Source organism: Plecotus auritus (genome assembly GCF_963455305.1).
Source record: "Plecotus auritus genome assembly, chromosome: 4".
In the NCBI taxonomy this organism is placed as follows: Eukaryota; Metazoa; Chordata; class Mammalia; order Chiroptera; family Vespertilionidae; genus Plecotus; species Plecotus auritus.
Window position 1 is genome coordinate 17,479,010 of NC_137775.1, and position 18,382 is coordinate 17,497,391.

An 18,382-nucleotide genomic window follows, 5' to 3' on the forward strand; every position below is an offset into this window, starting at 1 on the left:
AGTACCAGGTGGAATCGAATACCCCAATCTGTATCTCCAAGTGACAAACAGAACTGGGGGAAGGGTCAGAACCTGTTGGCAGGTTTACAGATCCATGATCAGAGGCCTAAAGCAGGTCACAGTGAAATTAAACATCTGGTTCTGGAGAGTGACACATGAATAAAGCAGCATTTCACCTGAGAGGAGGCATGATAATACATTCTTTTTCCTAGATCCTTATCACAACGTCGGCTGAAAAACCCGTTCTCAAAAGCAATAATTAAATGTTCTATTGTTCAATGAATCTGGCCCTCAGGAATATAGGATATAAATTCAGTACATTTAAAACCTCCAATAAATATTCCAAAGTTTAGGGTTTTAAAATGTATTTATTTAGTTCATAAAAAGACACCTCCCCTCCCACACCCTGCCAAATCTTCATCCATGCATTTTCATGACCACATCCTGTTCTGCGGCTTCTTTTATGGCCCAAATTATATCATGTTTCTTGCTGGAGTCCAGGCAATTGAAAATAAACAGACTCACATCTGGGGAAATTAACAGACCAACAGTGGCAAACACAATACATTCAATGGGAAAATAAAACGTTGTTACAGGACTGCAACAACATAGAGAACTTCTCAGGAGTGCGCTTCACCGGCGGCGGCAACAGCAGCAGCAATGTTAGCGTTTCTTTCTGCCTCGAGTTCAGAAACCAGCTGGACTATCTCTGGGTGACGGAATTTTCCTGCCAGGCAAGAAGACGGAGAAAGATAAGGATGAGAAAATACATCAGTCTCTCCAGCTTGAGCCCAGGCCTTGTCAGGGGCTTGCCTCTGTGATCTGACCCATGTTTTACTCCAACGCAGAACACAACGCAGATCCTTCCTTCTGGTTTGGAGCGGGGCCGGAGGGGACCACCTGGAGCTTATTCTCCATCACCCCAGATGTCACCGCTGATAAGGAGGAGAATCAGGCAAAACTGTCGACTAGATAGGAGCTAGGAGGAACGTCACCAGGCAGGCTCTGAATGAGGAACCACAGGGAAACTCCGGAGGAACTCAGTGCAGTGAGGTTTAACCTCAGCTCAGTTATGGACATGTCACCCTCTTTCCAGGCTCAAGTTTCTTCCTCAGGAAAATAGGGAGTTTAGCTAGGTGACCCTTCCAGGTCCCACATTTTTATTTACTAGTATTTTCATATTTCATTTTTCATTGAGAATGTGTCAATGGAAGATAATGTTAAAATGCAAAGCACCACATAAACATGACTTACTTATATTTTAGTTACATTATTGGTAAAATATGCTATCTTAGAACCCAATCATTGCTTAAAACACAGCTGGCATGCCCTAGCCAGTTTGGCTTAGTGGATAGAGCGTCGGCCTGTGGACTAAAGGGTCCCAGGTTCGATTCCAGCCAACGGCACACACTTGGGTTGTGGGCTCGATACCCCCCAGTGGGGGGCGTGCAGGAGGCAGCCAATCAATGATTCTCTCTCATCATTGATGTTTCTATCTCTCTCCCTTCCTCTCTGAAATCAATAAAAATATATTAAACACACACACACACACACACACAGCTGGCAACCCTTTTCTGTAAAGAGACGGATATTAAATATTTTAGGCTTTGTGAACTTACATGACTCTCTTGCAAATTACTCAACTCTGCTGTGGTAGCACAAAAGTAGTATAAACAATACATAAAGAATGAGTGTGATTGTTTCAATAAAACATTACACGAACAGGTACAGCGCGCCAATTTGGCCCACGGGCCATAGTTTGCTGACCCCTAGTTTACAACATTATGCTATTTAATTGAAGTCAAACATTTTTGAGCACCACCTACATCAAAGGACATATGAGACAAAGCTGGTGTTGGGCCTCAAACACCTTCTAGGGTGGGGTGAGCAAGTGTGGGTTTGGGAGGAGACCCAAGGAGGAGCATCATTCGGAGAATGCAGGTCAGACAGTGAAACACCACGGTCAGCTCTGGACCAGTGCGGATTAGCAAAAAGAAGGGAACACTTAATCTTGACAGGGAGGTTTAGGGAAGGAAACCAGAGAGGAGAGTGGCCTTAGGCCACTCAAAAGTGTCAAGATTTTATTTTTTAGGAAGAGGAAAGCCAGTTTTAAAAGCAAACCCTCAGGATGAATGGCGAGTCTCGCCGGCTCAGTTAGGCGGTTATAACAACAGTCCAATACAGAAATAATGAGGGCCAGGCCTAGAGCAGACCTAGTGGGCTGGAAGAGAGAAGGAAAATCCAATCAACTTCATTACAATGCAAACCATATTTCCGAGCGTAGTCTGCGATCTGGGACCCTCATCTCCTTGGTGGGACCAGTGCTCTGAGAAGTCCCAGAAAGGCTCTCCCTAACTACTCTCAGAGGTGGGGGCTGGCTGGGCCTGAGGAGCTCCCAGGGAGAGAGGTGGAGTTTTACTCCAGGGAGAGACAGGAACACCGGCCGTCACACCAGCCATCACTAATGCAGGAAACTTGGCTCCCCACTCTGGAAACTGGATCAAAATGAAGATAGCTGAGGGTTATTGCCAGGTATTATTCTAAACACTTCACATGAATTAACCCACTATATCCTCAAACAACCCTGAAAAGTAAATCCTGTAATCATCTGTACTTTCAAAATAAGGAAACGAAGGCCCAGAGCTAGGTTAAGTAACTTAGTGGAGGTTACATATTTTATGGGCAGAACCAGGATTCAAACCCAAGCAGTTTGACTCCAGGTCTGTGCTATGACGACACCGGTATGGTGACTTCAGCCATTTGGGGCTTTCTTGTCTTAAATCTCTATTTCTACCTCCACCTCCACATGACCTTACACCTATGAAGCACTTAGAGATCATAATGCACTTTAACATGCATCATCTCTTCTGAATCTCAAAACCGACCTATGACCTATGTAGGGTAAGTATGATGATGCCCATTTCTCAGAGAGGAGACGGCGAGGTGAGGAGACTGCCCAGGGGCACACAGCTCGGGCTCCCGGGGGCAATGCTCGCCCACACCAGGCCAGCTCCCCCCGTGAATCCCACCACTTTCTCTTAGGAAAGGTCAGAAGAGGGTCCCAACAGTGGGTTCGCTAGCTTAGTGTCACTTACGACACCAGGAGGAAGCCAAACGGTGACGATGCTGATTAGAAACAGCACTGCGCACCTGCTGTGGAGTCATAGAAGTCCTGAAGCCTCCCAGGTTTGTTCTCCAGGTCTTCATATTCAGATGCCTGAAGAATCATCTCACACTGGTCCAGCTGCTTCACAAATTTGGCCTCTGCACTAGATTGGGTCTCATACTCCTAAGAAAGGGACAATTAGAGCAGCATGATTAGGGCTCACGACAGGGTAATTCAGGAAAATTCTGACTCTGGTACCTGAAAGCAGTCACAGCTCAAAGCGCATTCTGAACTGGCCACATCTCTCCACTTTATACAAAGCCTTCACAGAGCTGAGTCTGTAATTTCACAGCTAGCATCATCACTCCACGCCAGTAGGGGGTGCTCACACTTCCATATGTTCCACCAGATGCAAGCCCTGGAAGTCTCATTTGTTCATATTGACACTCCAAGCATTTTTCTTCCTGTTAAGTATCTTGTCTCCATTTCAATCTCATTATTCTTTAATCCAGCAGTTGCCAACCTTTCGGACCTCACGGACCAGTGGTCTGCAGACCACAGGTAGGCGACCACTGCTTTAATCCATCTGAGTGGTGTAGGTCTTTAACTTCAAGCTAATATTTCATCTCAAGCTTCTCAAATTATTTCTATTTAATGTCAGGTTTCCTTTTCCTTCAAGGAAATTTCTAGCTTTCTCATTTAATTTTGGTTAGCACTTTATACTTGGAATATCAGTCCTTGCTTTCTTTTAAAATAATATTTTTTTTGACTTGAGAGAGAAAGGGAGAGGGAGAGACAGACAGACACATCAATGATGAGAATTATGGATCGGTTGCCTCCTGCACGCTCCCTCCTGGGGATCGAGCCTGCAACCTGGACATGTGCCCTGACCAGAAATGGAACTGTGACCTCCTGGTTCATAGGTTGATGCGCAACCACTAAGCCAGGCTGTCCAGGCTGTCCAGGCTATCCTTGCTTTCTAAATAGGGAGGCCTCCAGTCTGTCCTTGTTATGACTCGATCCAGTCAGTATCTATAAATTCTTCATGGCATGTGTGGCAGGGAGGTGGTTAAGGAAGTGGACACGGAGCAGATTTTACCTTTCCTCTTCCCAATGGCCCCTCCCTCCTCAGTGCACACCTGAAACGAGCTACAGGAAGTCTGTTTCTTAGCATGACACAGGCCACACAAACACAAGTCCCAATTAATACTACACAGAATCATTCTATTAACACCGGAGTGCTCCCGCTGGTTTCCCTGCCATGTTCTCATTTGTAATTCCACCCCAGATGTGTTCCATAATGAACCTGTCATGCTTTCTTGGCAAGATAATGTGATGGGAATCACTGACGGTTTCTTAGTTTTTGTTAAATGCCTTATTCTTTTATGACAGCTATTTGAATTTTGACAGAGCTTAAAACTGTACCGAGAAATAATTTTAATAAAAAAACCAATACATTTTTATTTCAAAGGCACTTAGAAATAGTTACACTTAATTTAAATGTTTGTTTACAGTTATACTTATATATTTACTAGAGGCCCAGTGCATGATTAAATTATGTGCATGTAGGGTCCCCTAGGCCTAGCCTGCCATCAGGGCCATGTCCGCCACCCCGTGACGCCTCGCACGCTCTGTGGATGCTGCCGGCGCCCTGCGACACTCCACCGATGCTGCTGGTGCCCTGGGGGCGGGGGTAGGGCCCCAAAACCTCCTGGTGATTGGTCATTTGGTTGTTATGGCGTTACGGCCACTGGCCTTTTATAATATAGATATTTAATAAATTTATGTTCATTACTTAACAAAAATAAATGGAGTACTCTAAGCACAGCAGTCCAGGATTTTTCTCAGTTAAAAGTGAGAAAAAAAGATTACAAAACCATTAGGAAATAACATATTTTATAACAAATTGTGAGGAAAATACATATTTATTTTCAAAATATACATCACTGGGTTTTCTCTCAAAAAATAATGGTACTGGCATTGTTCAATTTTGCTTTCCAATCAGGGATATTTCTCCAAAGCAAAATGAAGGCTATGGGGTAGGCTTCTTTCTGTGATACTTTGAGAAAGAAAATATTTTCTCTTGATTTGCTAAAATTTGATTTCACACTTTATGGTAAAAGATAAATTATAATCAAGGATGTTTAATTGCTTTAAAAAGATGTGAATCTCTGGGCTGACAGCTATTTATAATGGTGAATAGCTGTGAATAACATTGCAGAAATCAATTAACTGGCATTTCCTATCAGTACTATTTTAAGTTCCCTGGGTACAGAATGACTATATTTTCTTAATCCAAAATCAGAACATATGGTCTGGAAACAGAAGAAAAATAGAGCTTACTATGTATCAGGCAATATTCTAAACTAGTAGCCCTGCGCATGAATCCGTGCGCCAGTAGCTTGCTGCCGCCCTCCTGTAGCTCCCCCCCGCCCCCCCCCACCTCAAAGCTTGCTGCCCTGCCTCCTCCTGTAGCTCTCTTCTGCCCACTTGTAGCTCGCTGCCCCACCCTCCTGTGAATCCATGATCTGGTTGTTATGCAGTCAGTCATTACGCTTCACGGCATAACAACCATTTGCATATTATATCTTTATTATATAGATTATATAGAATGCTTTATACATTTAATTAATTTGATTGCCATACGACCCTATAAGATAGATACTATTATTATTGCCATTTTATTGATGAGGAAATTAAGGAACAAAGAGATTCAATAAGTTGCCCAAGATCACATAGCTACTAAACAGAGGGACCAGTATTTGAACATAGAAATCTGATATTGAAGTCCATGTGCTGATAATATTGTACATGAATTATAAAAATGCTTAAGTTATTATGAGAATCTGTATACCAGGTTGAATAATATTCCCCCAAAATGCATGCCTATCTGGAATCTATGCCTATTTGGAAATAGGGTCTTTGCAGATGTAATTAAATATTGGATTAGGATGGGCCCTAATCCAATGACTGGTGTCCTTACAAGAAGAGGGAGCTTCCGTTGGGTACACATACAGACACAGGGAGAACACACACCACCTGACTGTGGAGGCAGAGATTGGAGCAGTGTGTCTACAGGGTAAGGAGTGCCAAAGCCAGCAGAGGCTTCACCAGAAGCGAGGGAGAGGCAAGGAAGGGGCCTCCCCTAGAGCCGTCAGGAGCATGGCCCTGCCGACACCCTGGTTTTGGACTTCCAGGATTCAGAACTGTGAGACAATAGATTTTTGTTGTTTTAAGCCATCCAAGTTTGAGGTAATTTGTTATGGCAGCCCTAAGAAACCAAGAGAGTCTCTTGCCTATAATAATAAGCAACTGACAGGTGCCACGAATACACTAGAACTATAAATGCTGTTCAATTAGCCGGCATGCAGCAGAGTGCCATTCAGAAAATGCTGCACCAGACGTCTGACATGAAGCCATATACACACTCACCCTCTTCACTAACAAACCAATAAACACGGATCCTTAACTTGTATCCTCAGTCTGTACCTCTGAGCCCTGTGACCACCCTACTGACCTGGAGCAGCTCTTCATTCGCAGGGCTGTGCTGGTTGGGTAAGGAGAGCTTAAGAGCCTGGAATAATATTTTCTATAAGTAAATTTCTATAATTCTGTCTGAAAAATGTGTTGCTACTTATTCATATGGTCTTCATTTTTCTCCTCTGGCCCTTAATAAAAAGAACAAAACAAAACAAAACACCCAAAAAACAGAGTTCCCCATCCCTGTCATAGCATGTAAAGATGAACTTCATGCCAAAAAGTAGAAAAGCTCACAACTCTCCTCCACTCAGTCATCAATTTCCCACAGCATCTCCAAGAAATTTAACCACTGCCGTCTTTTTAGGTGTTAGTTCACCAGCAGCAACAATTCTAAAGGAGGCTTGTACGTCCCAGGGCGGCCACTGTCCCTGTCCTGAGATCTTCTCTAACAAGCGTAACTAAATCATCCAATGACTTTTACAAGATCATACAATGGTTACTGGTTTGGGGATTATGGGATCATTTAATGCTCGGTGTTTTACAGTTTTCCAAATGCAAAGTCTTGCTCAGTGACCGCTGTAGCACTTTCATTTGTAAACTACTGCTGTAGTTAAGTAAATTTTGCAGTAAGCTTTCTTTAGCCATTGTTGATGGCTAACTAAGAAAATAACAGATACTGCCACTGTATTTACAATAATTAGGAGTCACAAGAAGAAAGGGATTTTTGTAAAAGGGTTTCATATTCTGAGGTCTTTCCTCCTTAAGAGATAATACAAGGAATTAGTTTCATAAACTCAGGAGCCATTTTTTTTTAAGTGTATGAAATACAACACAACTCCACTCCATTATTCCCCGATTCAAAGTGTTCCAAAGTTTGCTTGCAAGTACATACTTCAGAAGAAGGGACTGTTCTGCCTAAAGAAACCCTGTGGGGCCTAGTAACCAATACCACCGAGCCAGGCTCCCAGGTACCACCCAACCCACCATACGCACTTACCTCCCAGAGTTCATAGAGCTCCTTTCCGAGATCCTTGGAGAGAAGCTGGGTTAGCTGCTTCATAGCTTCCTGAAACATCAAACCATTATTTTAATCATGTTCACATTTCAACTCATCTATAAAGCCAAGTAGTGGTCTCAAACTCTCACACATAACCTCAAAGGGGCAGCAGAATATTGGACAATATTTACAGCTTACAAGGAGGGCAGTTGTGCCCATTTGAGGTTATGCAACCAGCACTAAATGTAGTTACTAATGTGTGGTCTGACCAAAGTGGAGCAGAATGGAACCTCAGCCTCAAGCTAGACCCTGTATTTCTATAAATGCAGCCTAGGACTGAACTAGCTGTTTGGAGACCACATCCAATTACTAACTTATTAATAAACTACCTATTGACTCAAATCGCCATGCTATTAAAAAACAAAACAGATAAACAATATATTGCTCTCTTCCTGAAATTGAGCAACAATATTCTGGATCTAAACCCACATCATTTGTTATTATACAAGCAGAAGTGCATCTCGAGGCCTCTTAGGTAGTCGCTATTCCTTGTTCGGCAGCCTATGCCACAGAATCATGCCCACCGTTTTCAGTGAACCCTCGGAAACCGACTCCACAAAAGTCCAGGTTACATGGCTGAAGGTGCCGGCCTTTCCCTTCCTGATGGTGAGCCCTGCCAATCCCACTTCCAACCTATTAGCCTTGTTCACACACAATTTAGAAATAATTTCCCGTCAAGATTCTGCCCAAAGGTCTGAGCTGAATGAAGCTTTCAGCAAACATCTGCGTCAGTTTCGTGACTAGCACGAAAGCATCATTCACCATTCACACATCATTGGTGACGCTGAACAGTGCCGCAGTCAACTAACTACAAACTATCAGTCCAGAGGGGGTTTGAAACCAGCTGGCCATTTACTCACTGTGGAAACCTGAGCAAGTTAAAGTCTTTGTCCTTCAGGTTTGTCATCTGTGAACTGAGGTTAGCAATGGTCCCTGCCGGAAAGGATTGTTGTGTGGTTTCAATAGTTTATATACATAAAGTATTTACTATCTGGCACATACTGAGTGCTGTTTAAAATGTTCACTATATTTCTCATTTTCTCCATCTTGTCACGTTCACTCCCATAATACAGTTTGGTTCTTCTCTCTCTCTCTCTCTCTTTTTTTAAAAATTTTTTTATTTCAGAGAGGAAGGGAGAGGGAGAGACAGAAATATCAATGATGAGAGAGAATCATTGATTGGCTGCCTCCTGCACGCCCCCTACTGGGGATCGAGCCTGCAACCTGGGCATGTGCCCTTGACTGGAATTGAACACAGGACTCTTCAGTCTGCCAAACCAGCTGGGGTGGTTCTTTTAACCTCAGTTCTTTAACAACTTTAACCCTTGAAGATACATATAGACCATGGCTCTCCTTCTGTCTCAGTAAGTTTGTGCCTTTACAAAGGAATATAACCTGCCATTGATGTACTCAAGCCTCATGTTCCATCCCATACCAACTTGGGTTATAATATAAAGTATGCTTTATCCTGGTAGGAAGGGGTCAGACTACAAGTACTGCTTTTGGCCCCTACATTTTCTCTTTTACGCCCTCATCCTCCCTTTCATCCAAATACTTGCTCGCCTTCAAAACAGTCAGCCTTCCAGGCTTATCAAGTATTTTCCCTCCCTCCTCCTTTGGTTTAAAGCCTTCCTGATGCAGTTGGCGAGCCTCTGAGCAAAGGATGCTCCCTGCTTCTCATCATGTGCAATCCACCTTGAGCCAAGAAACCCTCATTTAATTATCTTAATGCACGGTTCAGACATCCACCTCTTATTCATGAGTACCATCTGCATAAAGAATGGCTCATCTCCCAGACCCTTCTCTCTGTTCCCAAATCCTTGCCAGCAGCAGGAAGAGGCAATGGAGTATCAGTGCTCTCCAGGCCTCTGGCTTCTTGTCCAAGAACTTGTGGTTCTCTAAGATGCTGCCCTTGTCCCTTCTGAGTATGGTATTCACCCTGCTGTGAATCAGAAGGAGTGGGCAGCAGACAGGAGGCTTAATGAGGTTTCTCATAATTGCCAGGATACGGAGTCCAGGAGGACAGCACCACTCCCTCTGATGGTTCAGGTCTACTCTGTGCCCTCCACGGGGGCCAGGACTCAGCTCTCGGCAGGACAGTAGAAGGTCTCCTCCCATCTCCAGTAGCTGGAGATCCTTCCTATGGACAGTGCTCTGTCTTCAGAAGGTTCTGACTTGCTCCCTTAGGGAGTAAGCCTCCAAGACCCTGTGTACCTGCATAGGGACAGCCTGTCTTTTCTTCTTCCTAGGTCACTTCAAGGTCTTTGGTTACCCTCTGGTATTTCAGTACATGATTTCTTGTCCACGATGTCCAGTTGTACCCTTAAAGATGTACCCTTGAATAAAACTACCATATATCCTGAAATGAGCTGTATAATCAAGGAGGTTTCCTTTCTTTTTCTCCATGTCATAAGTCATTTCTCAACATCCTCTGGTTGAGGGCTAATTACTTTCTGTAACTCAGTATCTTGAGCTAACTGGTCCCAGTTTAAATCATTTCTGTCAATCAACCTAGGAATTTTTTTTTAAGAATGCCTTTTCCTTTCTCATCTCTTTTTTAGAAATTATTTTTCAATTATAGCTGACATACAGTATGACATTAGTTTCAGGTATACAACACAGTGATTAGAGACATCTGTACCTCAGAAAGTGATCACCTCACCACGACAGTCTAAACTATGGAGAAACATTTCCTTCGCTTCCACCCTTTCTATAGGCTGTGACGATGCTGAGCCTGTATTCCACACCTGTATTTTGGCAGGAAGAATATTCCTTACACTAGTCCTCTAGTTCCCATAATTTAGAATATGCTGGAATTCCTACATTGGGATTCTTTATGGCTTTTCTGCCGGTAGAGAGGCAAAAATGCTGTTGGCTAAGTTTGTCTCCCCTCAGCTCTGAGAAGAGTTAGCTCAGGCCACCTGCCCTGTTAAACCATCTTGATAAAGGGCTTGTCCACTTAGCAGTTTAGGATTTCTGGCCTATAGTAAAAGTAGCTTGCAATGATCCCTAAACTGAGAACCAGCTATTTAGCATTAAAATCCCTCTCGGATGTTGCGGCCTCTGCTGTATAGTAAATAAATCTTCCTCTTTGGCCCTGGCCTCTGGGTTTACAGCCTGAACTGATACTGATTTCCCATTTTATTAATGCTGTTCATTTCTTACTAATACAAACATTTCTTTACTTCTGACCACTAAAGAACTAATTTAAAATCCAACAAACAATTATAAAAATGATTATACTTGTAATTTATAGAACTTCTCTCCAAAGAGCTTAACTCGCATGGAGAAGTCCTTCAAGTTCCAGTTTTTCCCATTGTCCCAATGAAAGTCATGCTATCGATGTCCACATACTATTGAGGATGGAAACCAACATAGTTTGCAGTCCCTGTGCTAAACAAGGCTGGGAGCAGGCATACTTTCCGGTTCTTGTGTTAAACAAGGTTGAGAACAACCAGAAACCAACTGGCTCCTACTCCAGGGAAGTCCTTGCTTCTGGAAGCTAAAACTATAAACTACCCAATTCAGAGTAAGCACTAATGGCTTACTCTTCAAGAGTGTCTTTAAGATTTTGCCTGATCAGTCCCATCAACCCAAGGCTATTACGTCCTAAACTCTGTGCAGTCTGCGGCCTCAACTAGCTGCCCTTCTTGTGAGATCCATGTAAGCATGCTCCAGCCCAGGCTCTGCCACTGTAAGTATCCTCCCCGGACGGTCCCCTTCCCTTCCTGAACACTAAGACCCTGCGAGGCGGCGCACTCCCTTCTCCGACAGGTCTAACAGACTCAGCTGTGCTTCAGCGACAGGCTTTCCTGGTGGTCTCTTGTGGCGTCTACAGTCAACACTGACCTCTTCTCGCCTATGTTTTTCTTCTTTGGGGATGTTATCTGCTGGTGCTATGTCCCCAACGATGCATTCTGCCATATCGTGAACCAGGGCTAGGCGTACACATCTGACCAGGCAAGAAATGGTGGATAATTACACAGAAGCATATTCACTACAAACTCCTCCTCTATACTGTTTCGAAGTTACATAATATACTTTTCTTTCTCCACCCTCAGAGAGTATTTCAATGCAGTATTTTCTGAAGTAACTATATTATGAAAACCTTCAACAGTTCTGAATCAAAACTGCTTGTTAAGCCTGGCCTGTGTGACTCAGTGGTTGAGGGTCAACCTATGAACCAGGAGGTCACAGTTTGATTCCGCCTCAGAGCACATGCCTGGGTTGTGGGCTTGATCCCCAGTGTGGGGTGAGCAGGAGACAGCTGATTGATGATTCTCTCTCATCACTGATGTTCCTCTCTCTCCCCCTTCCTCTCTGAAATCAATAAAAATATATATTAAAAAAAACTGCTTAGTAATATTCAACACAATACATGAGAGTATTGTGCAGAGGAAATAGCCTATTTTTTTTTAGAAATGGCTGGTTTTTCAAATATCATTTTAAAAGCTTGATAACATCAATCTGGTCGCTGGATTTGAACTCAGATCTGTCCAACTCTATTCATTTTCCTATGAAGGTCCTCATTTTGCTATCTAACTAGTTTACTGGAGAAATGATTGTTTCTGAATTTTGTATCAGTAAGTAAATGCTATAACCAGATCATCTAGCTTTATAACCTGAAGTTATCAATCATTCTTTTTTCTTTTAATATTTTTATTGATTTTTAGAGAGAGAGAGATAAGGGAGAGGTAGAAAGAGAGAGAGAAAACGCTGATGTGAGAACGAAACATCGATCGGCTGCCTCCTGCATACGGATTGCCTGCAACCTTTGGGGGCACTGGACTATGCCTAACCAACTGAGCCACACCACCCAAGGCAGGCTCTTTCACTTGCCAAGAAAAAACCCAGGGTGCAATTAACACACAGTTCCCCTCCCCACATCCTGAACCTCTATGGGTTGCCTCAAATACATTTTTTTCCGTGATAAACTACAAGAATTTGACACAGGCCTCAGTCATGAAAAGTGGTGCATAGTCACAGAGCAGACCCTGCCTACCAAGCGCCAAAGTTCACAGCTTACCTGTCTTTGTTCAGATGCTCATCTTTGGTCACCAGAGCCATAACTGCCATCCTGTACATGTGATCTGACACGCTCTCTGGCCTCTCGACATTTCTGTACACCCAGCCAGTCCGTGGGACTCTCTGATGAAAATGAATTAGAGGAAGAAGTTTATAAAATAAGTATTTTAACTATCTGTATGCTGTTCAATAGAAACCCAGGGCATAGGGCACAGAAACAGGATACTGGTCTCAGAACGTATTAAAAAATACTAGCACACAACTAACCTAAATGATCAAGATCTGGAATCAAGTAAAGCAGTGACGTCAGCAGAGAATGAGGAAGAGGTGGGGGGATAATTCACAAGTACACAATACAGAAGTCTAATCATCGAGGTACTCTGCTACCGATCTATACCTCTAGGAACCCATACAAGTCCTTTAGACAAAAATAAAAGTGTAAAGTAGCTTATTCTTCATAACTACAAGACTTGGGAAGTTTTGCCTTCCAACAAGGCCATTAGACAGACACAGACAGAAAACACTGGTGAAAGCTCTGAACTTGACCAGGTGACCGACTTCCAAATTCGGAAGCAGGGGGTCGGGTCATCTCTAAGGGCTCTTCCTTTCATTCGCATCACGATGTGATCTGGTGAGATTGCATGGCCTCCTCACAAGTCTACATTTCTCAAGAATTTTACAAACTGTAGTAAAAGTGGCAGGAAACAGATAATTTTGGAGATTGAACTTAGAGAAATTTAGCCAAGTCGTAACGGAGCGGTGCGGGAGGGGGGGGCATGAACGTGACGTCACTCCAGCGCGGCCCACTTACCTGCTCCGTAAACCGGAAAGGCTCGGTCTTCCCCCATCCAAGTGCCTGCCAGGCCCCACCGAGCTGAGCTCCCGAGATCGGGCGTTCAGGGCAAAAGTGCGGGACCGAGGGGTGCTCGGAAGCCACCCCACCCGCCCAGGGGAGGGGTCCTGCGCTCCGAGGGCACCGGGCTCAGGGCAGACGCGGGCCAGGGCGAGGGGGCCGCCCGTCACCGAGCCGCGCCCCCCTCCCTCCGAAACCCAGGCAGCCACCCCGACCCGGACACGCGGTCGTTTAGACCCCACTCGGCCGGGGTCGGCCGGCCGGGCAGCCCCGACACCCCGTCACCGCCGGCTCGCTTCCGCCGCCTGCCGCCCGCACGGGCAACGGCGCCCGGAGGCGTTTCCTGCCCGGGCCGCGGGGCGCGGGGCGCGGGGCGCGGAGCTCGTAGCCCGAGGCCGCCCCGCCTCTCCCCGCGCGGCCCACCCCGCTCGGGTCCCGGACGGCTCGTCGGCGCCCGCTCACCTTGAGCTGCCCCACCAGCCGCAGGAACTGCAGCAGGTTCCGGGCGCCGCGGCCCGAGACGGCCAAGGAGGAGGCCGAAGCCATGCGGCCACCGATCAGACGGGGCGGAGCCAGCCGCGTGGCCGCTGCCTGTAGCCCCTCCCCCTTCTCTCCTCTTCCCCTCCCCCTCCCTTCTCCTCTCTCCCCTCCCTCCCTCCCTCCTCCTCCTCTTCTTCCCCTTCTCTACTTTCTCCCCGTGGCCTGCCCAGGCCCTCTGTCCTGTCTGACACCGTTCGGATTGTGGTGGCTGTCCCTTGGGCATTGCACCATCCATGGCAGGCACAGTGCTTGCTGGCACATACCAGCCGCTCATTACTTGTTTGCTAGACTCCATGTAACTGCTCTCCCTCCAACTTGTAAAAGGATCACAGTTCCAGGGTGAGGGTGGGAGGGCAGGTGTGTGTTTGGAGGAGGAGGAGGAGGGCTAAGCCATATTGCACCAAAATCTCGCCTTTTAGGAACTCAGAATCTGGTTGGGGAAAAGATAAGGAACCCTACTTAAACATGGGCAAACTATAAACATTTGAACAGAAGTACAAGGAAAGTACTTTGAAGAGAAGTTCATTAGTAATGACAAGTACTGGTAGGACTTTGGGGTTAGTCATAGCCAAGGATTTTGGAGATCAACATAAATGCGCTATACAGTGAGTATAATCCCAAGATGAAATCTCAACTTCCCTTAACACCTCAAGTGCTGAAGAATCCCCTAACCCCAAAAAGTCAGTCAGGCTCTGTCTTAATCATTGTCTTAATTCTATCAACAACCAATGGTAATGATTTTTAAAGGCATTTAGTGGACAAGCATACTGAAGGACTCAGGGAGAGGGGTAATGTTGAGAATAGACTATATGGGGCAAGTAGGAAGTAGGAAGACCAGTTAGAAGACTCCTGAAATACTACTTTGGAGAGATGATTTTGGTTTGGTCCAGAGCGACAGCAGCAGAGGTGCCGAGATGTTGAATTTCGGATACAACTTGAAGGTAGGACTAACAGGACTTGTGACAGATTGCACATAGGGTCTGAGAGAAAGAGAGTAGTCAAGACCACAAATTTAGGCCTGACCAACTGGAAGGATGGAGTTGCTATTTACTGAGCTGGAGAAAGTGCAAGAACCGTAGATTGTGGGGAAGGGTAGGAACCAGATGTTTAGGACATGTGGAGATGCCTAGTAGGGATCCTAGTAAATATACACTAAGTGGCCAGATTATTATAATCTCTGAATGCATAATAATCTGGCCACTCAGTGTATATCCTATATAATAAAAGGCTAATATGCAAATTGTCCCCTCAACCAGGAGTTCTACCAGCAGGCTGGCCAACCGCCCATGTCCCCTCCATATCCCCTCCCCCTGGCCAGGCTGGCTGGACCCCACCCATGCACGAATTCATGCACTGGGCCTCTAAAATACACACACACACACACACACACACACACACACTGAGTGGCCAGATTATTATGCGTTCAGAGATCATAATAATCTGGCCACTCAGTGTATAATGTGGAGGTCAGGAGAAAGGTAAAAATTTTGTGTCATCAACATACAAGATGGTATGTGAAACCATGAACCTGGATGAGACCCTGGTGAGAAATTATGGGTGAAGAAGAAAAGCTATCTAAGGCCTCAGGGCTGTGGCAACCCAACATTTAGAATTTGGGAGACCAAGAATAAGCAGCCAGGCAGGTAGGAAGAGGACTAAGAGGTAGCTGTGTCCTGGAAGTCAAAGGAAGAAAATATTTCAAGCAGGAAGGAATATGGTCAACCAAGTCATATCAGATAAGGGTTGAGATTTAACTGCCAGACTTAGCAAATTCAATGTCATTGGTGACCTGAATAAGAAGATTCAGTTGTAGTGGGGCAAGCAGAACCCCACATCAAATGGTTCCAGAGAGAATGGGAATAAGTATTGCAACTCATTTAAAATGGATGGGGCCACTAGAAAAGAGATTATTTTAAAAGAAGGGAAATAGTGTTGGCCAACCAGATGGGAAACAGAAGCCAATTTCTTTCCATAGAAGGAGGATGCCAGTTTAAAGCAATGAGCAAGGAAAACAACTCACTTACTCGAGCCCATTGGAAGAAAAGGTGAAATGAGAGAGCTCTCATTAGAGAGATTCTCCGCTTGGACTCAATATACTAGTCCACTTTTGAGGTGTCTGTGAATATTCTAAAAGTGTCTAAAAACGGTGTTAGTTATGAGGATTTTTCGGTTTGTTAGATCCTTGAAGAGGTCTCTGAGCAGAAAAGGGGCAAAACCTCCCACTATTGAGAAAGTTGCTTCAATGTGCAGCTGTGGTAGAGTTCACAAAGCTCTGGTCCTGGCGGTATAAACTAGTAAAAAAACAAAACAAAACAACAAAACCTATAACTGCATGAGCCTCTGCTGGTGAGAAGTAGTGTTACATCTCTTACCTCATTTTAATTCTCCCAACATCCCTCTAAAATATTAATAATCCTGCATTTCAAATTAGAAAACAGAGTTGCCCAGAAGCTGAGGAACTGGCCTCTGTTTTCATAGCCATCTGGCAGTGCCAGCATCGAGACTCCGGCCTGTGTTCCTCCAAATCTTTCTCTTTGGGACACCGTGTTGCCTCCCAGCCAACTGGCTATCAGTACCCACCTGTTATCATTGTGGAATTAAGTGAGATTCTGTGTGTGAAATAGATTTTGTAAACTGTCATTACATGCAAAGAATTGGGGGAGGGGATACACACCAATAGACTAATCTGAGAAAATTTGCCCAGAAAACATGCATGAGTATGCTCAAGGAACGAACTAAACAGGAAAGCCCAAGTCTGACTACAATCTAAGTTCTCCCCCCTCTCCCCCACTTAAGACATCTCAGGAAGAAATAGTGCTTCTGCTGCTATATCTCCACCGATAAAAATGTTAACAGTTGGTCTGCATCAGCGGTTCTCAAGCTCAGGTGATTTTCCCCGCCAAGGAATCTTAGTTTAAAACTTGGAAGGGAATAATTGAGCAGAAACCTTTTCTATATAAAATACATCTCACTTTATAGAAAATATCTACAATAATAAAAGTGTAATATGCTAATTAGACCAGACAGCCGAATGACCTTCCAGACGTCATTCCGGATGAAGCCACAGCAAGCAGTTAGGGGCATTAGGCAGGCAGGCAGAGGTGGTTAGGGGTGATCAGGCAGGCAGGTGAGTGGTTAGGGGCAATCAGGCAGGCAGGCAGAGGGGTTAGGTGTGATCAGGCAGCAGGCAGGGCAGTGGTTAGGAGCCAGCAGTCCCAGATTGGGCCAGGGATCCTGTAGGATTGGGCCTAAACTGGCAGTCGGACATCCCCCGAGGGGTCCTGGATGGCGAGAGGGTGCAGGCTGGGTTGAGGACCCCTCCCTTGCACGAATTTCATGCATTGGGCCTCTATTATATTATAAAATATTATATAAAGTATTCTTTTGGGGATACTTCAGTTCTTTGTGTGTCTTTGGCTCATTCTGAGTAAAATAGCACTTGAGTTAGGTCAAATTTGTTTCCTGATGGCTGCTCTTGTCTTTTCACCGGACTCGACCTTAGAAGGTGAAAAAACCAAATGGCCAAACATGAAGCTGCAGAAGCACTCTCCAAGTCGTTGGAAGTACCTTTCTGAGCTCAGGGCATATTTCTCAGGCAGTTTTATGACGATGCTGATACCAGGCAGAAAGATTCTCGGGGGGCAGGCACTGTGCTTGATTCATCTTCTTTCCTTAGAACCAAGAATCTTGCATGGCAGTCCCCTGAATATGGTGATGAGAAAATGGTGATGAAGTGGGGTGGGGGTTGGGGGGTAGAGATGTAGAAAGGAGATGCATTTCAGGGAATCACCTTGCCCGAAATAAAGAGGTGTGAGCCATCAGTATGTTGGGACAGTGCCACAAATCAGGTGCTCAAAAAATTTAATGAAATGAACAAAACCAGTCTACTTGGAAGACATTTTCCAACTCTACTGAAGAGATGCTATTGGCCCGAGGGCCATGGCATTTCCATGAAACAAGGGTATTCGGGATTGGGACATACCTGCTCCTCTCTTCTCCCGTGCCCAGGTGTGGCTGGGCGGCAGGGAGTTGAGGAGGATGTGTGTCAAGTTGCCAGGAGGGTCCCTCCCGTATCTGAGCCGGGGCCCACCTACCACCAGGGCCACAGCAGCAGCAACATCTGTTCTGCTTTAACTTTCTGGTTCTCCCTCTCTCTCGCCATCTGAGCTTTAAAACTACCTTTAAAATAGGAGCAACAGTGGGCCTGTGTGTGCCTTCAGCTGGTTCTAATTCTCTCCCAGGCCCACTCTCTCCCAATAAATGACACATTGTAGAAGGTGTTTTACAGCCTAACTTGTTAATAGAGCCAGATCATTCTACC

At 45.1% G+C, this 18,382-nt stretch overlaps 1 protein-coding gene across 1 annotated transcript; it reads right to left on the minus strand.

Moving 5' to 3' along the window:
- Positions 1–351: 351 nt before the first annotated feature.
- HDDC2 (HD domain containing 2) lies at positions 352–14,129 on the minus strand. The gene is made up of 6 exons (XM_080663594.1): positions 13,984–14,129; positions 12,670–12,791; positions 11,493–11,595; positions 7,584–7,652; positions 3,151–3,289; positions 352–727 (listed from the first exon to the last, which is right to left on the minus strand). Exons 1-6 carry the CDS (start codon positions 14,065–14,067, stop codon positions 621–623), a joined length of 624 nt encoding a protein of 207 aa, XP_080519720.1. The 5' UTR covers positions 14,068–14,129; the 3' UTR covers positions 352–620.
- Between the last annotated feature and the right edge of the window lie 4,253 nt (positions 14,130–18,382).

Coding starts and splice junctions, on each gene's coding strand:
- HDDC2 (XM_080663594.1), bottom strand. CDS start 14,067: ATGGCTTCGGCCTCCTCCTTGGCCGTCTCGGGCCGCGGCGCCCGGAAC. Junction 11,596..12,669: donor GAGCATCTGAACAAAGACAG/GTAAGCTGTGAA, acceptor TTGCCTGGTCAG/ATGTGTACGCCTAGCCCTGG. Junction 3,290..7,583: donor AGCTCTATGAACTCTGGGAG/GTAAGTGCGTAT, acceptor TCCCTTTCTTAG/GAGTATGAGACCCAATCTAG.